Source organism: Rhineura floridana, chromosome 3, assembly GCF_030035675.1.
Source record: "Rhineura floridana isolate rRhiFlo1 chromosome 3, rRhiFlo1.hap2, whole genome shotgun sequence".
Taxonomy (NCBI): Eukaryota; Metazoa; Chordata; class Lepidosauria; order Squamata; family Rhineuridae; genus Rhineura; species Rhineura floridana.
Window position 1 is genome coordinate 147,932,433 of NC_084482.1, and position 21,274 is coordinate 147,953,706.

Genomic DNA, 21,274 nt, shown 5'->3' on the forward strand with positions numbered 1-21,274 from the left:
TCAAGGGTGTGTGTTTAAGCATTTTTTTCACCTGGTGAATGCAGATTTGTCTGTAACTAGAGATGGAAAGATCTGTCTGTTTCAGTTCTCTCAGTTTCTCATTTTTCCAATGTTAAATTCAGTTCTCCAAATTTCTGCAGCAATCTGTGATTTTTTTAAAAAAATCCTCATGAAAATTCTCCACCATTTTAGTGCGAATTTCTCCAAATAAACACATTTTTGTAGGCAGTTTTGACACAGGTACACATTTTGGCAAGCAATTTCTCATCACTTCATGACTTTTTGCATGCTATTTTCACTCATGTATTCATTTTATGCACACTTCCCCTAATATATGCATTTTTGTAAATGTTGTTTAGTTGGCAAACTGCACCCCCAAATTTTAATAAGTACAAATGTCGAAGGATTTATTTATTTATTTATTATTTTATTTATATCCCGCCCTTCCTCCCAGCAGGAGCCCAGGACGGCTGTGTTTCGGTTCTCATATTGTTCTCATATTGTTTCGGAAATTGCGAATTTGATAAATTCTGCTTGAAATGTGAACTGAATTGAAATTCTCACCCATCCCTAAATTAGGCACTACACTTTAGCTTTTACTCTAAAATAAATCATGGCAACCATAATAATTGACACCAACTTCTAACCAGCAGAAAGTTGCTCTTGCAGATGCCCTGATTAATGGTTTTGAAACAATAATTGAAGGCAAAGTAGCATTAGACCTAACACATCCCAAAGCTTTCTAGAATCCTAAAAAATAACAGAATGGCAGTCAGCTGAAATTTATTTTGGGAACACAAAATCTGCATAAAATATGTTATGAAACCAATTATGCTATTGTCATAAAAAATTAAATGACACATAGTTCAGTGTGTAAAGCTACTTATATAAACCAACCTTTATCAGATTAGGTTAAGCAGTAGGGCTGTAAGACCAAGTTTATGCTGATAGGAGTTGGAAGTTAACTATCCTGACTGCTACCCTTGGTTTTAGGGCAACAGCTAAAGTGTATTACTTAAGTACAGACAGATTTCTATTTAGCAGGTCAAAACACATTGAAGCCACTCAAGCAAACCAATTTCCCCCAAAACAGTCTCAAAATCTGGGGAATCTCCTGGACTATAATGCCCTTAGAAACAAGACAAACATTTAACATCTGCTTTTCTCTATCTAGATCCCCTGGGCATATGAAGACATAAAGCATGCATCAAGCCATTGGCACATCTTGCCCAGTTTTTACTCTGGGAGGTGTTCAGCTAAATAACTGTGCAAGTGGATCAACTTCTGCTTGTGCAACGGGACTTCCTCCCTCCTCTCCCAGCATGTGCTCCGTGCTGTCCCCAAATCTGCTCTGTAGAGTTGGGGGAACAGGTTTAGGGAGTGCGCAGGGGAAAGAGAGAGGGAGAACATTTCATTGCACAAGGAGAATCCACTGATGGAACCAGGGCCTGCCTCAGGCCTGCAACGTCATACTGCCCAACACACCCTCCCAATGCAGGTGGTATGGATCTTAAATAGGCCCATCCAGCCAGTCCACCTAAGTCCCACATCAGCACACTGCACATGCATGGCTGCCATCACCAAAGACGGTGACAGGAAGACCCCTTAGGGATGCCATCCTGGGTGATGGGAGGCATGCATGCACAGCGTGCTGACACAGCAGTGCAGGAAGGAGGGCAGGCAGGCTTACTTATGCCCATGCTGCCTGTATTAGGCGGTGTTCCCTGTGAGTTCCTGCTCCATGATCACAGCAGCATCGGGTCACTGGGTCCTGCAACCTGACACTGGTGCAGATTGCAGAGTAGGAGCTCCACTCTCCCAGCTTAAGGAGGGGTCCTCAGCCAGGGCCTGACTTGGCCACCAACTGGTGCGGGGCCTGGACAGAATGTTCACCTTTGCACTACACTGAATACAATCTTCAATTGAATACAATTGAAAATGCCCTGAATTGTCTGTTCCGTCATCTGTACCAGTTAACTGCAGTTCTCACAAGAAAGTCAGGTTCAGCTTCTGTAATCAGTGGATAATAGCTACACTGGAACTCACTTTTCTTTAATATCAAACTTCATTTTCCAAATTAAGACTTTCAAATTAGAGAGGAAGGTCTGCCCTTTTTCAAAAATCAAAAGATGGCTGCCAGTAACCTCCTCTTTCAAAAGAGGGTAGAAACCTATGTCATCAGATTTTAAGATTCACCGCAGTGAATCAAGCGCTCCTTGCTATCAAGGGAGTAAAAGTTCATGCTGTCAGGAGAGAAGGCAGGTTTCATTCACCTCCAGGATGCCAAGATAGACACGAGGGTCTACCTGAGCCATCTGTGAGCAGAATGGCGCCTACGCTCCCCCAGCCTGCTCGTCCTAGGTGTGAAGTGTTCACTTGGCGGAGGAAACACTAACACACATTGGACCCTGTGCAAGAGAAAGCAACATAAGGGTCCTCAAAGCACCATGCCGCACAACATCTCAGGCTTCCAGGCTGTCTACATCATCATAGAGGTGCTGATTGCCCTTGTGTCCATACCTGGGAATATCTTGGTGATCTCGGCTGTCAAAGTGAACCAGTCCCTACGGGATGCCACCTTCTACTTCACTGTCTCGCTGGCAGTTGCAGATGTTGCAGTGGGAGCCCTTGTCATCCCCCTTGCCATCATCATCAACACTGAACCACGGATAAATTTCTACAGCTGCCTGATGGTAGCATGCCCTGTCCTCATCCTCACCGAGAGCTCCATCCTGGCCCTGTTGGCCATTGCTGTGGATCGCTACCTCAGAGTGAAGATTCCAATGCGGTTCCAGTACACAGCATTACAAAATTCCTAGTGTGATCCTCCTGGAAGACCTCCATAGTCTGTCCTCATGGGACAGGATATAACCAGAGATGTCTTGCTATGTGCCTTTGCCATTGTCACCAAATGGAGAGGTGAGATTGACAAGACTGTTATCTCATTGAGGGGTGGAGTGCACTGATGGAGAGAGGGGGTGCATAGCTTTGCTGTAAAGCTTTGATAAGCTGTTAAAGATTCTTTTAAAAATAAAGGGACACATGGGAAGGGGCAGGAATTGTGTCGCCTATTGGGAAGAAATTCGATTCAGTTTGTATGGAAACTGGGCAACGGCAGAGGCGGCAAGGAGTTGTTCTTGGAGCTCGCAGGAGAAGGAGGCGGCAGCGGCCCTGCTTCACTGCTGCTGTTGCTGTTGCCGGCCTCGCCCCCGCTCCTGTCCCCTGAGCTGGGCTCGGTGTTGCTGCCACTGCCTCCTCTCTTTGCCAGCTCGGCCCTCGAGACTCAGGAGGAGGCGGGCCTGGGTGGGGTACTGCACGGGCCCAGTGACAATGTCCACCACAGCGTGATGGCAGCAATGCTTTTCCAAGACTATGGGCCACGGCAGAGGAGGAGGCATGGCGATGGCCAGGATGCCCCCCGGGCCGGCCTTGAATGGGGAGCAGGCGGCGCTGCTGAGGAGGAAGAGCATCAACACCACCGAGTGTTTCCCGGTGCCCAGCTCCGAGCATGTGGCTGAGATTGTGGGTCGGCAGGGGAACACATTGAAGAACATTGAGAAGGAGTGCAATGCTAAGATTATGATCAGAGGCAAAGGGTCTATGAAAGAAGGCAAGGTGGGACGGAAAGATGGCCAGATGCTGCCTGGTGAGGACAAGCCACCTCATGCTTTGGTCACTGTTAACACCATGGAGAACGTGATTTTAATGTATTAATGTCTTTATCTTCATTGTAATTTTATATTTTTGATTGTGCGTCGCCCAGAGTGGTTGGATATCCTCCCAGATGGGCGACTAATAAATCCAATAAATAAATAAATAAATAAATAAATAAATAAATAAAACAAGAAACAGGAGGAAGATTTGTTGACAGGAGGAAATCACAGTGGTAAGCTCTGATCACAATCACTGTGGATTCTGAAATAAAACCACCTGCACAGACAACTCCACATCCCTTCACAGATAACAGAAGGCTGTATCTGGGGATCCTGATTATCCAGGTGATAAAAATCGATAGCATGCATGGAAAGAACACTCCGTTTGTGTAGCTTTCACTAAAGGATTCTTGACAGACCTTACAATGAATATAGGAATAGCGCATATCATTGTGATGCCAACCTCCCTCCCCCCAATGTGTTCAGGGAACAAATCAAGAATCAGTGGAAAGGAATAATACTATGAATAGGCCAAGATCTGAGGAAATCGTCATAAGAACCATGGAGCGGACCAAGTTCTATTCCCACGCTCCGCCCGCCAAGAAAATCCAGTCACATGTTTCAAGCACAGAAGTTTAAATAGAGGAATCCAATCTCAATATCCACTCCTTTGCATACACAAATAAGCTTCCTCCTTTGAAATAAATGGGGGATCATATGCATACGACAACTCTACACACACACAAAAAGATCTCTGGATGCAGGCACTACAAAACAAAAATGACTGCACAAGGAATCAATATCAGTTAGAAAGATGGGTAAAAAGATGCTGTGTACTTGGTCCTTTATTTGTGTACAATATTCAGTTGTTCCTCTATACAGTTCATCCACTGTCTTTCTTTCCTCAGAATCTAAAATCCTGTCGCTCCTTAATGCTGCAACACCCATTTTCTTGTTATAGGAAGTGAGAGTACATAGCTGCCAGTCTTCAGCACCTAGTTCACTGTTGTTTTTTCATCTCATTTAGAAATAGAAGAAGCCACTTTGAATTAAAATTAATTGGAAGTTTAATGTTACTGCTGTCGCTTACATAAAACAAACTTTAGACAAAAAACCAGACTTTTAACAACTTTAGGTTTAAAAAAGAACAAGATTTCAGTACGAGTCCTTAGCATGCTTGCATTTATGTCATATCATTCAGTCATCAGGTTTTTCTAAGCTCAAATGCAATCTCACTAAAAATGTATCCACGGGCTTTGTAAAATTCATCCTTTGTAAATGTTACCTGGTATTATAAAGATAACTCATTCCCTAAAAATGATGCACGGACACTGTAGATTAATGAAAGGTAGGGTGGCCATGTGTCCTACTTTACTCTATTTGACATTGCATTTGCCAACTAGCCTACCCCCTGATATCCATGCGTACTATGTGAATGTATATATGAGGAGTGTTGTACCATGGTCTTTTTATATATGTACCCAGGAGATCATTGGGACTGGTAATTCTTCAGAGAAAGGGAGAATGTTTGAGGATGTGGGTAAATCCATGCAGGTGTAGGTTGATTGCTGCATGGGTGCATTAGTGGATGTGGAATTTGTATGAGTATTGACTGAAATCTTATTTTATGGATATTGATATCTTACCTGTTTTGTATACTGTACTAATTATATTAGTTGATTCCATTTTGCAATCTTGTCTGAAAACCAGTATACAAATACTTGAAATAAATAAGTAAAAAAACAATCTACAGGGAAGGTGCCTTCATGAATACAGCTGTGCATGCTAAGGCTTACTCCCTGCTATACATTTGGACACCGTGGGATGGAGCTTGCCAGCACCCTCTATGTCAGGGTAGGGCTAGTTAATGCCACCCTGCTTCTTCCTCCCATGTTTACCCAGCGCATGAGTACAACATCTGAAGAGGACTTCATACACAGTAGGGCCCCACTCATACGGCGGGTTACGTTCCGGACCCCTGAAAAGCAAAAACCGCTGAAAAGCAGAACTCATTGAATAGCATGGCACGCGACGCCCGAAAGCCGCCGTAAAAGCGGAACAAGTGCCATACGAGTGGGGCTTTAGTCTAATTGCGTCTAATTGAGACCGCTGCATTAGCGAAGCACCGTAAAGCGAAGCTCTGTAAAGCGGGGCCCTACTGTATTCATTTACATTAGGTGGGATTTAATGCTAGTCCTACTCAAAGTTGACCCACTGAAGTTAATAAACATGACTAACGACAGTTCATTAATTTCAATAGGTTTACTCAGACTAGAGCTCAGTTGAATGTAACCAATTATGTCCAGTTGCTTTGATACACATTTCAGTACTGACAAGTTCAGTTTCTGATGATAGTTTATATTAGTTTTGTTGAATTTTAATTGACATTTTTACAGTGAAGGGGGGTTTCCTATCATCAAAAGATTATAAATCCTAACTGGCATTATAAAGATCCCTCATTCCTTAAAACTGATGCACAGATACTGTAGATTAATGAAAGGTAAAGCGGTCATTTGTCCTACTTTACTCTATTTGACATGGCATTATTGTTTTTTAAACCAAAAACAAGTGTTGGATTTTTAAACAGTAAGTGACCTGAGCAAGAGAGGCATTTTATTCACCTCTTGTGCACCACTGACTGATTTCTTTCCTCTTTTTTATTACTTACTAGCTTTATACTAATGATGCCTTTTTGGACAGTTGAGGAAATTTCCTACCGAGATTCAGCCATCTTCACTCAACAGACTTTCCAGCTCACATTTGAAAAAAATCCAAAAACTTTTGTTATTGTATAACAGACGCTAGACGCCTTATTATTATTCTCACCTATAAGCAGAAAGGCCACTCTGTTCTATTGATCCCAGAGCAGATTTTGCTTCTGAATTTTACATTAACCACATCGCCTGAAATAGGGTTGCCAGGTCAGAAGTATCCCAAACCCTAGGATTTCAGGGGAAGGCCCTAGTGATGTTATGGGGAGTAGGCCCTAGTGATGCAATAGGGGCAGGTCCTAGTGATGTCATTAAGCATGATACAATAAGCACCAACCACAGTTGCTTGGAGCATACCACTCAAACAAAAACATTTCTGATTGCAAATTAAGACAGAAATCTTAGCTAAATAAAGCTGTTTCCAGATCCAACTGAAGTGACAGGATCATTTCTTCTCACCTGCTTAGAGAGCCTGGGTAAGGAACATTTAATCTAGTCTACTTGCTTCTGGCAAGAAGAGTTTAAGTGCCCTCAGGCCAGGCCAGTCACCAGAAGGCCACTGTAGGAAGAAAGCTTAGTGTTATTGAGATGTTAGATGGGAGCACTCAGGAGTAAAGAGCACTCAGGAGTAAAGTGCCTGAAGGCTGCAATTCTAAACAACTTACTAAGGAACTAAGCTCCACAGAACTCAACAGGACTTCTTTCTGAGTACATACGGTTAGGTTATTGATAAGGCTTGACTAGGGATCCTCTGCAACAATATCAATATTAAAACAGGGCAGGCAACCCCCTGCCTGGAATGCCCTGCACCTACCTTTTAACATGACTGCTCTAAACTTCTTTACAGACTTGACCTTTCACTCCAGGCAGAGGTTTGAGAAATGAGTAAGAATTAAGAAGGTTCTCTACCCTTTTCTGCCTACCCTGTGGGCTGCTATAAACTCACATTGACAGCCATCCCAATTCCAGTGAGTAACCATGGACAGAGAAAAAACACACACGGTTTCGTCTACCTTCACAGGCAGTAACTTGGGAACAACAGCAATTGAAGCCACACTTCTCAGTGTGTGAATTTTCTTTTGCCACTAGGGTAAGAAACAAACCATCATGCAAACAAGTTGCATCATCAGTGGGTTTAAGGGTGTTGAACTGAGTGCATGGAAACTATTGTTGCTTCTATGGATGTAAGGGAGGGAGGTCAGAATTAAATAAAATGCAGACAGAAAAAAAAAACAGTGATGATTTCCTAAATGCAATGCTATAGCAACTGCAACAAGATTCCTATGAGTAAAGCAGAAAACTCAGCATCCCGCGACCAGTCAGGGTTCCTAACCAAAAACCAATACTAAAAAATCTTGGCAGCCAATCGGCCAAGGTCACAGAAATCTCCATGCAGCATGACCTGGGGCTATTATTATGTTTTTTATCTGTTCTTAACTCATTGTTGGTTTTATTATTTTGAAATTTTTTAAATACAAGTTTTTAACTGTCTTTGCCAATACTTTTATTGTTTTAATTCCTTCTATAGGCCACTTTGAGGTTTTTTTTTACAATAAAGCAGTATATAAATGATGTAAATAAAAAACATGAATAAGTTTCTGTGGCCCTTGGGTCTCTTTCCTCTTTTAGGCACAAAGTAATCTGCCTTATACCAAATCAGGCCATTTAGTACCATCTAGCGCAGTACTGATGACATGGACTAACATTGCCTCTCCAGGATTCCAGGCAATAGTTGCTTCCAGAGATTGAATTGAACTGAGCTACAACCCTTCCTCTATTTAAAAAAAGTATCTTTGAAAATGGTTCTTTTCAATTCACTAATGAATGCACAGCATACTAGGGCAGATCCACACCATGCATTTAAAGCACACTCAACATACATCTGAAGCACATGAATCCCACCACAGAACCATGGGAACTGTAGTTTGTTAAAGGTACTGGGAACTACAACTATGAGGGGGAAACAACACTTCCTAGGATTCTTTGGGGGAAATAATGTGTTTTAAATGAGAGTTGGATGTGTTTTAAATATATTATGTGGGTCTGCATTACTCCATAAACTTTGCCTGCAAATAAATCATTTTGATTAAATTTTAAAATGCAAATAAGTACAAAGTTTACTGGGTGACCATGGGCTACGTACCATCTCTCAGCCTAATCTGCCCCTCAGGATGAAAACAACAGAGGGGGTCCATGACCACCCCAAGGAAGAAGGGCACACTTAAAATGTAGAGGAAATAATAATGTACAACCATAATGTGAAATCAGATACATATCAAGACAGTGTATGAAGTATTTATATAAGCATGAATGGCAAAGACGTTTATTGTTTACACAACCTGTAAATATATTTATAGTGCAATCCTATGCATGTTTACTCAGAAGCAAATCCCAATGTATTCAATGGGGCTTACTCAGACAGGGAAGCAGGCACAAGACTGCAATTCAGTGATCAGGAATTTCACTCATCCAATCCGAAATTCAGAGTCATACCATATTAAGCTGTTTTGCAATTGTTTTATAATTGTTTTATGGTTATTGGATTTTAAATAGCTTTATTTCTTGTTTTGAGCTGCCTTGGTTTCCAACCCTACCTCACAGGATTGTTGGAAATATTCCATATACACACACTGGAGATGTAAGAACATAAGAACATAAGAAGAGCCTGCTGGATCAGGCCAGTGGCCCATCTAGTCCAGCATCCTGTTCTCACAGTGGCAAACCAGGTGCCTGGGGGAAGCCCGCAAGCAGGACCCGAGTGCAAGAACACTCTCCGCTCCTGAGGCTTCCGGCAACTGGTTTTCAGAAGCATGCTGCCTCTGACTAGGGTGGCAGATCACAGCCATCATGGCTAGTAGCCATTGATAGCCCTGTCCTCCATGAATTTGTCTAATCTTCTTTTAAAGCCGTCCAAGCTGGTGGCCATTACTGCATCTTGTGGGAGCAAATTCCATAGTTTAACTATGCGCTGAGTAAAGAAGTACTTCCTTTTGTCTGTCCTGAATCTTCCAACATTCAGCTTCTTTGAATGTCCACGAGTTCTAGTATTATGAGAGAGGGAGAAGAACTTTTCTCTATCCACTTTCTCAATGCCATGCATAATTTTATACACTTCTATCATGTCTCCTCTGACCCGCCTTTTCTCTAAACTAAAAAGCCCCAAATGCTGCAACCTTTCCTCATAAGGGAGTCGCTCCATCCCCTTGATCATTCTGGTTGCCCTCTTCTGAACCTTTTCCAACTCTATAATATCCTTTTTGAGATGAGGCGACCAGAACTGTACACAGTATTCCAAATGCAGTCGCACCATAGATTTATACAACGGCATTATGATATCGGCTGTTTTATTTTCAATACCTTTCCTAATTATCGCTAGCATGGAATTTGCCTTTTTCACAGCTGCCGCACACTGGGTCGACATTTTCATCGTGCTGTCCACTACAACCCCGAGGTCTCTCTCCTGGTCGGTCACCGCCAGTTCAGACCCCATGAGCGTATATGTGAAATTCAGATTTTTTGCTCCAATATGCATAATTTTACACTTGTTTATATTGAATTGCATTTGCCATTTTTCTGCCCATTCACTCAGTTTGGAGAGGTCTTTTTGGAGCTCTTCGCAATCCCTTTTTGTTTTAACAACCCTGAACAATTTAGTGTCATCAGCAAACTTGGCCACTTCACTGCTCACTCCTAATTCTAGGTCATTAATGAACAAGTTGAAAAGTACAGGTCCCAATACCGATCCTTGAGGGACTCCACTTTCTACAGCCCTCCATTGTAAAACTACATACAGCCCATATAATAGTTTACTGTTAAAACCAGTTGCCCGTTGCAGAATATTTTTTTTAAAAAGGTAAGTATTAGTTTCCTAAGTTCACTCAAAAGTCACATTGATTTTCAGTACAATCCTAACCATATCTACTCAAAAGGAAGTCCTACTGAATTCAGTGGAGTTAAGTCAGGTATGTGGAATTAGCAGTGCAGCTTTTACTCTCAGAAAACCTTCACATTGGGAAGGTTTTCAAAACAGGTTATGAATAAGACAAATAAACTGCCCTCTTCAAAAGTCTAATAAAATTTAAACTTGACTCCTTATTTAGAAAAGTATAACACTTCAGCATGTACACTTTTTAAAATTTATGTTCAAAAGTTATTTGAAGGATAAAATGTATGCCATTTTTGCTAATAATGAAAGAAAACCTGCATTTAAAAAAATTTTTAAATTGTTTACTGTGTATGCCTACCAAGATCCTGCTGTGATCTTCTGTTGTAGTGCAATCCTATGCATGTTTACTCAGAAGCAAGTCCCAATCCTGTCCAGACAAAGTACTCTTTATGTTGCTGAAAGCTATATTACTGAATTCCTGATGTGAGACAAGCAGGAAAAGGAAACTGTTCTCAGAACTTGAAATGTGGTTTAGGTATTGCCTGGGGGTCGTCAGATCTTGTTAATCAGAACCCTGACTTCACTTATTCGCTAAAAACCTGAAAGGGCAGGGAATAGAGCAGCCAGTACTAACAGAAGTTGCTGGGGGCCTGATATTTTGGTTTATATCCTTTAAATAAGACCACCTAGAAACTCTTTTTTTTTAATGAAAGCTAAGAGTCCAGAGATTAAAGTGACTCACCCGGTGACCCAGAGAGGACCCCCAAAAACAGGAGTCCCCAGGCAAAAACTGGAGACCAGGCAACCCTAGTCTGAAAGGATCAGAATATACCTGTTATCTTAATGTGGTCAGTTCTAAACAGAAATTCAATGTTCATAATCAAATTAGCTGTTTAGGCTGTATATCTATAAAGTAAAATAAGGAGTTGTCTATTAAAAAATATCAATTGATGTATTACCTAAAAATCATTAGAGTAGTTGTATTTACCAGTTATTACACACTATAACTTCAGCTCTGTGTTATCAAGGGCTGTATTCTTGACTAAGGGCTGTTTAATGGATGGGCAGGCAGATAGCAAAGAGAACCCTAGGTTGTATTTTATCTATGAGTACAATTTTAAATATACTGTATTCTTTGGTTTATCATTTATATATATGCTTACTGTTTTAATAAGAATATAATCAAATTACACGATTTAAAAAACTTAATATATACAAAATAATAGTATCCGTCACAGCCGTAAAACTAATGACAAGCAAGTAATGCAAATATCAAAAATTAGCATGGTGGCTTGGCAGAGACATTTATTTTCAAAGTAGAATACTATTATCTTGACAAAACATTCTGACAGACCAACTTCTTTTAAACAAAACCCGACAATATAGCAAAACAATGAGAGAAATAGCCAAGAAATACACCACCACTGTTGGCAAGCAAAATGTTGCTCCTTCCTACTGATTTCTCACACTTTCTTCTCAAGAATCTTCAGAGATTCCCTGGGAGCTTGAATTCACAATGTTCTTCACCTTGTTCACCCATTTCACAAGAAGCCAGGAATGTGAAAAACAGCAATCCATGGCCATTTTTACAAGGCAGCTAAAAACACATTTATGGGAGAGAAGACATTCTTGACCAGAATCAACATCTGATAGCTAAAGCATATTTTTCTGAACTAAAATCAGAGGTACATCTCACCTTTGGAGAGTCTAAATGGCAATGGGCAGCCTTTTTGAGAGTAGACAATTCTGTAGCATCTTGAAGGATCCTATCACACCAGTTTGGATCATGTGTCACCTCATACCATGTTTCTTAACTGTCACATGCATGCCCACTAGCCTGTACCTGAAGTTGTAATCTGGGAGCTGGGTATGAAAGCCCACCTACACCCAGCCTTTTCCAGACAACCATAAAAACTTTATTTTCTTAATAAGTTTGGAACTGGCTGAAGCCATTCTGTTCTATTGTAATTTGATTCTCATTATGTGGGTTTCACAGGCAATTGCTATTTTACAGACTCCTTTCATTGTCAAAATTCTGTTTCTTCTGTAGCTTTAAGTCACTTATTGAAGTCACTCTCTTAGCAATTCTCCCATTGCATGGCTCAGGGGAGCACAAGGAAGACTCTAATTTGTTTCTTTACCCTCTCCCATCAGAAACGGTAAGAGAAAGGAATGAAGGCAAAAAAGATACTTGGTTGAGGTACTGATTTCAGGTGATATTCAATGGTATTCCTACTTAAAGTAAACCCATTAATTGACATGATTAATTTGTTGTTGTTATGTGCCTTCAAGTCGATTAGGACTAATGGCGACCCTATGAATCAGCGACCTCCAAGAGCATCTGTCATGAACCACCCTATTCAGATCTTGTAAGTTCAGGTCTGTGGCTTCCTTTATGAAATCAATCCATATCTCTTGTTGGGCCTTCCTCTTTTTCTACTCCCTGCTGTTTTTCCCAGCATTATTGTCTTTTCTAATGAATCATGTCTTCTCATTATGTGTCCAAAACATGATAACCTCAGTTTCATCATTTTAGCTTCTAGTGAAAGTTCTGGTTTAATTTGTTCTAACACCCTATTATTTGTCTTTTTTGTAGTCCATGGTATGCGCAAAGCTCTCCTCCAGCACCACATTTCAAATGAGCTGATTTTTCTCTTATCCGCCTTTTTCACTGTCCAACTTTCACATCCATACATAGAGATCGGGAATACCATGGTCTGAATGATCCTGACTTTAGTGTTCAGTGATACATCATTGCATTTAAGGACCTTTTCTAGTTCTCTCACAGCTACCCTCCCCAGTCCTAGCATTCTTCTGATTTCTTTACTATTGTCTCCATTTTGGTTAATGACTGTGGCAAGGTATTGATAATCCTTGACAAGTTCAATCATTGTCAACTTTAAAGTTACATAAATCTTCTGTTGTCATTACTTTAGTCTTTTTTACGGTCAGCTGGTAGTCCTGCTTTTGTGCTTTCCTCTTTAACTTTCACCAGCATTCATTTCAAATCATTACTGGTTTCTGCTAAGAGTATGGTATCATCTGCATATCTTAAATTATTGATGCCTCTCCTTCAATTTTCACACCTCCTTCATCTTGGTCCAATCCCGCTTTCCGTATGATATGTTCTGCATACAGATTAAACAAATAGGGTGATAAAATACATCCCTGTCTCACACCCTTTCCGATGGGGAACCAATCGGTTTCTCCATATTCTGTCCTTACAGTAGCCTCTTGTCCAGAGTATAGGTTGCGCATCAGGAAAATCAGATGCTGTGGCACCCCCATTTCTCTTAAAGCATTGCATAGTTTTTCATGATCTACACAGTCAAAGGCTTTGCTGTAGTCTATAAAGCACAGGGTGATTTTCTTCTGAAATTCCTTGCTGTGTTCCATTATCCAACACATGTTTGCGATATGATCTCTGGTGCCTCTTCCCCTTCTAAATCCAGCTTGGATGTCTGGCATTTCTCGCTCCATATATGGCAAGAGCCTTTGTTGTAGAATCTTGAGCATTACTTTACTTGCATGGGATGTTAAGGCAATAGTTCGATAATTACTGCATTTTCTGGGATCCCCTTTCTTTGGAAGTGGGATATATATTGAACGCTTCCAGTCTGTGGGCCATTGTTTAATTTTCCATATTTCTTGACAAATTTTTTGTCAAAATTTGGACAGATTCAGTCTCAGTAGCTTGTAGCAACTCTATTGGTATGCCATCTATTCCTGGTGATTTGTTTCTTCCAAGAATTTTAAGAGCAGCTTTCACCTCGCATTCTAAAATTTCTGGTTCTTCATCATATGGTTCCTCCATGAATGAATCTGTCATCCTTGCATCTCTTTTATAGAGTTCTTCAGTGTATTGCTTCCATCTTCCTTTTATTTCATCTTGGTCAGTCAGTGTGTTCCCCTGTTGATTATTCAACATCCCTATTGGGGTTTAAATTTCCCTTTCATTTCTCTAATCTTTTGGAATAGGGTTCTTGTTCTTCCCATTTTGTTGTCCTTTTCTATTTCTATACAATAACTATTGTAATAGTTTTCTTTGTCCCTACGTACTAGTGGTTGTATAGCTGCATTTAGGGTTCTGACCGTCTTTCTATCTCCTTTTGCTTTTGCTTTCCTTCTCTCTTTAACCATTTTAAGAGTTTCTTCAGTCATCCATTGAGGTATTTCTCTCTTTTTAACTAGAGGTATTGTCTTTTTACATTCTTCCCTGATAATGTCCCTGACTTCAGTCCACAGTTCTTCTGCTTCTCTGTCAACTAAGTTTAAAGCCTCAAACCTGTTCCTTATTTGAACTTTATATTATTTTGGGATGTTATTTAAATTGTTTAAAATTATTTAAAATGAGTGCTTTGTTGTTCTTCTCTAGCTTTACTCTGATTTTCGATATGATCAGTTCATGACCTGTACCGCAGTCTACTCCTGGTCTTATTTTTGCAGAAAGTATGGAACTTCTCCATCTTCTGTTTCCAATGATATAATCAATTTGATTCCTATATTAACCATCTGGTGATGTCCACGTGTACAGTTGTCTTTTTGGTTGGTTAAAAAATGTGTTGGCAAGAAACAAATCATTGGCTTCACAGAATTCAATAAGACTTTCTCCTGCTTCATTTCTGTCTCCTGTCCCATCCAGAGCCGGAACCAAGAGACTGAGACACGGGTGCAATTAAATCTCATTTTATTAAAGTAATGGATACATCAAAGGCATTGCGCTTCATAAGAAATACCTATACTGGCTCACTAGAATCCCTAGCTACACTCTACACATGCTCTACGATGTGACTCAGCAACACCCCCCGTGCGCTGCCAGATTAAGTAGGGAACATTTTTGAGCATAATCTCTGACTCCTTCGCAAGTCCTGTCTCTGCCCTGTCCGCTTATCACGGTGGCAGGCACAAGGTGACGGGGGGCGGGTCTCCAACAGTTGGTCGGAAGACACCTGCTCCGGAGTACGCTCGAGGTCAGGAGGCTGCATCACGCTGTTGGCATCCTGAGAACTGCTTGGCTAGGGATGAGATGGCAGAGTCTCCTGAACTTCCCCCAACGGCTCCTCTGCGACAACTGGGGGCGGCGCACTCTCTGCTTCTGAGATCGCGCTATCAGTGGGAATTGGCTCAAGTTCAGGCTCGCTTCCCCTCCCAAGGTTCTGCTCAGACTCAATAATTGCTGGTTCTTCTGCGCCCTCAGACAGCTGAGGCGCCTGCAACTCATGCCTCCCCCAACTCATGCCTCTCCCCTTCCTGCCCCTGAAGGGAGAGCCGAGGCTCAACATCTCCTAAGCCCCATTTCCCCACAATTCCTAGTTCTTCTCTGTTTCCTACTTTTGCATTCCAGTTTGCCATGATTATCATCATATCTGGTTTTGGTGTGCGATCAATTTCCTCCTGTACTTCTGCGTAAAATCTTTCCAATTCTTCTTCTTCTGCGTTTGACGTTGGAGCATAGACTTGGATGATGGTTATGTTAATAGGTTTCCTGTTTAATCTCATTAATATCACTTGCTCAGACCTTGCGTTGTAGCTCCTAATTGCTTTTGCTACATCACTTCTCACTATTAAAGCAACCCCTTTTCTTCTTGATTTCTCATTTCCTGCATAAAATATTTTGTAGTTGCCCGATTGAAAATGTCCCATTCCAGTCCATTTTAATTCACTCATGCCAAGTATTGTAATGTTGATATGCTCCATTTCTTTCTTGACAATTTCTAACTTTCCTTAGTTCATGCTTCTCACATTCCATGTTCCTATTGTGTGCGTCGTACAACTCCTGACTCTTCTTTTGCATCTGTGCGCATCAGCCTCTGGGCTGCCTTTTGGCTTTGACCCAGCTGTGTCATTAGTCACAGCGCTACTCGTACTTGTCCTTTGTTCTTCCCCAGTAGCTTGGTGAGTGCCTTCTGACCTGGGGGTCTCATCTTCCAGCACTATCTCGTGTTGCATTTTGGATACTCTGTTCATAGGGTTTTCACGGTAAGAGGTATTCAGAGGTGGTCTACCATTGCCTTCCTCTGAGTTTGGATGCATCTTAGTCTGGTGTCTCAGCTTTGACCATTCCGCCATGGGTGCCCCTGCTAGGAGTCTAGCCTCTTGGTCTAGACTCCTGACGGCATTGCTCTCAGCTTCTTCAACACTCTCAAACCCCCTCACCACGTTCAGGTGTGCATCCTAAAGGGGGATGATTAATTTAGGTTCATTAATTTCAATGGATCAACTTAGTTTAATACAACTCATTATTTTCAATGCACAGTAAAGGGCAGCTACTGATCACATCAAGATCAGTGATCACATCAGAATCTCAAGAAGCTTTAGGTCATGGCTACTATTTGTACCTCACACAATGTCAGCCCAACAGTTTCCTCCATAAAGCAAAGGACAAGAAGGTGCCCCTTACAGAAGCTGATCACACTGGCAGTTAAATCTTACTTCAACTCTAGTATCAGATCAGCATTCTCCACTGCACCTGAGGGCAGCAAGCCAGCTTAGGGAGCACGGGGCAGGCTGCATGGCACCTACAGCTCTGTTTTCCAATACCTTAGCTCGGCTTTGCAGCCCACCACCTGTCATCTGAGGCAGCTGTCTCACTCTCTCTAGTGCTAGGGCCAGCCTTGACCTCATAAATAAAAGTATAAATTCTACTGCTTTAGCATAGAGGTCGCTACAATGGAGCCTTCCATATGCTGTTGGATTACTACTACTATCCTTGGCCATTGGCCAAACTGGCTGGGGCTGATGGGAGTTGGAGTCCAACAAGTTCTGGATGGCACCATTTTCGCTAACCCTGTTTTACTACCTCATGAACATTTTGCCCTCTCTCTGCATTAAGTAGAATCATAGAATCATAGAGTTGGAATGGGCCTGTAAGGCCATCAAGTCCAACCCCCTGCTCAATGCAGGAATCCAAATTAAAGCACACCCAACAGATGCCTGTCCAGCTGCCTCTTGAATGCCTCCAGTGTTGGAGAGCCCACCACCTTCCTAGGTAATTGGTTCCACTGTCATACCGCTCTAAAAGTTACAAAGTTTTTCCGGGTGTTCAGTCAAAATCTGGCTTCCTGTAAATTGAGGCCATTATTTTGTGTCCTGCATTCTGGGATGAAAAAGATTCTGGCCCTCTGTGTGACGACCTTTCAAGTACTTGAAGAGTGCTATCATATCTCCCCTCAATCTTCTCTTCTCAAGGCTAAACATGCCCAGTTCTTTCAGTCTCTCCTCATACGGCTTTGTTTCCAGTCCCCTGATCATCCTTGTTGCCCTCCTCTGAACCCGTTCCAGTTTGTCTGCATCTTTCTTAAAGTGCAGTGCCTAGAATATTTGTAGGGAATACTTGTTTTAACATCTGCCCAACAAAGACTTCACAGTTCTGTGGACAAGAGATTAATCTTCTACAAACTAGACACTTGTCATCAAATCTCTGGATAGTGAACTTCACTTCCTCTCTGGGTAATGAAACTGCTAAAGAACTTTCTGAATACCATCAATTTTTATTTTTGAGACTTTGCAGTAAAAGGGAGCCCAAGACTGAAATCCAAAAACAATATTAATATGGTGGCAGAATGTCTACTTAAGGGGGACTTACTTTACAGTAAAAAGCAGGAAAATCATTTCTCACATTCATGGAAGACTAACTTGGAAGTTTATTTTAAGCTTTAGAAGGTGCTTAAGTGAAAACCTAACACAAATTGCAATGTTTTTTCTTCAGCTTAATATAAACAATGACACTTCAGAGCATTTTAGCCAAGGGTGCACCACTGTTTTTAATAGGTAAGGTTTTTTTGGGGGGACGGTTGGTCATTTTGTGGGAACTTTTGAATTTCATGAGGCCCTAAGAACAGTCCAAATATTGGACAGGGTCTAAAGGCTGGACAAAGTTGCTCTGCCCAATTTCGAACAATCCCGTCTTCCCTTTGGAGCGTCCCATGACACACCCCATGATGTTCACAAGGGGCTCCTCATCTTCCAGAGAAGCTTGGGGATGCACAGGAAGAAAGAAGAAAAACTGTTTGCAGAAGTACCCTTCCACGAAATTTGAATGGTTTCTGTCAGGTTATTAAACTGTATTTAGTCTAGATTACTGTTTAAGAAATCAACAGTATTTTGGATTTGTACTCAATTATAATTTAGCCACAATTCAATACAGAGCAGAGTATACTTTGATTTCCATTTATTTCAGTGGTTCTGCACATATTTAATTCTACACCGGATTCTGAACTTTTCAGATAGTGCATATGTTTCTTCTCAGGCACAGAGAAGGTTAAAAAGCTAATAAAATGTTAACTATCAAACTAAAAGATGCAACCGTCAGGAGATTTTTTGTTATGAAATATAACCTTTTCTTAAAATGTTAAGGTGGTGAAAATACACTGTCCCTTCACCACAGTGTGATCCTGAATAGAACAGTTTAACACTGACACAATGAAATGTGGGCCTTTTCTCTCCATATCTAGCAAATAAACAAGAGGGAGGTTTGTTTCTGTCTTTTGCCTTAGTGTTTTTCTAAAGCAAACATACTGTGTGAAATAGCATATGTTTCTTCCCAGAGTTATAGGAAATCATGGAAAACAACCAAACTGTGACAAATGCCAGAGAGAATTTTAAGACTGAAGTATTCTTTCTCCATGCTACAAGCCAAAATTTCTTAGAGAGTCTTTTGCTTCTGCTATAGGCAATGATGATGGAACTTTGGTTGGCTCTACAAATAACACACCAAGAACTGTTAAGAATGTTATCAGAGACAACATAACTGATATTGCTAAGACCTCTTAGCAAAAATATGAAGTGACAGGTCTGATCCAGGTACTAACAGTAATCATGAATATCCCTTCGGCATTAAGGCAAGAGAGAGTTCCATGATGAAGAATACTTTTAAACACGAGCTGGCAAACAACAAGAAAAGGAAAAAATTGAGCTGTCTTTGACTGTTGGTCCATTAACAGGGCCGGTTCTAAAGGGCGGCCAGGTGGGGCACTGGCCGAGGCCCCTGGGGCTACAGGGGCCACTGTGGGGCCCTTGTGCTCCCCTTCCACAATCCGTGGCAAGATTGCTGCTGCAGATAGCAGGGCAGGAGCTTCCGAGCCGCCCGCCATTCCCCCGCTTCACCTACCTTTCTCTCTGCTGTTTTTTTGGTGGCGCGCCTGCATGTGCAGGTTTGCCATCAATCAAGATGGTGGCCAAGGTTTCCCTAAGGGGCTGAAGCCTCTGCCGCCATCTTGATTGATGGCAGCAATGCGCACATGTAGCACGCATGCGTGCCATCAACCAAGACAGCACAGAGAAAGGTAAATAGAGTGGGGAAATGTGGGGCGGCTTGGGATCTCCTGCCCTGCGATCCGCTGTACCAATCCTGCCACGAATCGCAGAAGGGGAGTGCCAGGACCCGGGGCAGGCTGGTGCCCAAGGGCCCCGGCATTCCTGGGGCTGGCCCTGTTTAAGCTCAAATTTGTCTACATGTACTGGCAGTGGTTCTCCAGGTTTTAGACAGGGGTTTCTCCTAACCCTACCTGGAATTTCTGGGGAATGAAACCGGGACCTAGTGCTTGCAAAGAAGATGCTCTATCACTGAACCATGGCCCTTCCCCAAATATTATTCATCAACAGTCTTAAGTACAAAATCTAAAAAAAAAAGTGCACTGTGATCATCTGGCCACATTATCACTAGGGTTGCCAGGTATCCGGTTTGCGCACAAAGACCTCCATGACACTAGGCTCATTTCTTCCTACAATGGCCTTCTTGTGACTGGCCTGGCCTGAGGGCACTTCAACCCTTTTTGCCAGAAGCAAGTAAGCTAGATTAAATGTGCCCTACCCAGGCTCCATCTTTTAGCTAAGATTTCTTAATTTCCAATCAGAGAAATGTTTTTGTTTGAATTGTATGCTCCAAGCAACTGTGGTTGATGCTTAATGTATCATGCTTAATGACATCACTCAGGCCCACCCCTGTGACATCACTCAACCCTGCCCCTGAAATCTCAGGGTTTGGGATGCGTCTGACCTGGCAACCCTAATTCAAGAAACAAACAAACTGACAAGTTGAGACGTACAAGATGATGAAAAACACCAAACTACAAATTACACAGATAACTTTTGATACAACAGACAACCATTCACATATAACCATCAACAGTGGACTTTAATAGTGCCAATTCTCCTACAGCACATGAAAAACAATATCATGCCTTTTGGTCCAATTTACTAAATATAATAAAACACCATTAAAATATCCAGGGTATCACAACTTGAAAAATAAATGCAATATCCTCAACAAGGGTAAGTAACAAACAAATGAAAGCTTTTAAGTATCCACCTTCCGAGCTGCAAAGGGTAGTGCCATGGACATAAACTCCATTCTTTCATTATTATTGTTAATATGAGACAATTAGATCTGTCAACAGAATATCATAACAGATACATTTTCAAAAGTGTATCTGTATGTGTGCGCACGCATGTACACAGGGCTGAGGATGGAGGCAGGAGGCAAAATCCCTAGAGCCCAAGCTTCTGTGGGACCCAGGCCTCTGGGGGCCTGGACAGTGGAAACAAAATACCTTACAAAATAAATGTTAGTATCTCAACAAACCAGAGAGTGGGTATAATGTCTTTTGCTAAATCTCAGCATATCCAAGTCTTCTATAAGCACCAATGTTTATTAATATGATGCAGACATGGCAAAGCACAACATACATCATGTGTGTCTCAAGTAGTGACCAGAACTACTGGGCCCCGGAAGTAGGCCCCGGTAGTAGGCCCCAGTTCACATTTGCTCAACAAGCATTTCCTACAGTTCTCTTAAAGGAACAGGATGCCAGATAAAGAGAAAGCTAATAGATGAGAGTGCATGTCAGCTCTTCTTATTTGGTCTGTGACTAGAGCATGTTGGAACAAGTGTGCATGTGTTTTGGGATTGTTTTATAGTGAATATAACATGGATCACAAATACAAGCCTGGAGAACAGAAAAGTGAGAAAAATATGAGAAAGAAAGAAAGAAAGAAAGAAAGAAAGAAAGAAAGAAAGAAAGAAA

General features: G+C 41.6%; 2 protein-coding genes across 2 annotated transcripts in view; one reads left to right on the forward strand and one right to left on the reverse strand.

Moving 5' to 3' along the window:
• The window catches only part of ERC2 (ELKS/RAB6-interacting/CAST family member 2), an 872,358-nt gene that overhangs the window by 805,601 nt on the left and 45,483 nt on the right, over nucleotides 1-21,274 (reverse strand). The window lies entirely within an intron of this gene.
• Nucleotides 2,320-2,819, forward strand: LOC133381981 (adenosine receptor A1-like). The gene has a single exon (XM_061621625.1). The coding sequence runs from the start codon at nucleotides 2,448-2,450 to the stop codon at nucleotides 2,817-2,819; it is 372 nt and encodes a 123-aa protein (XP_061477609.1). The 5' UTR covers nucleotides 2,320-2,447.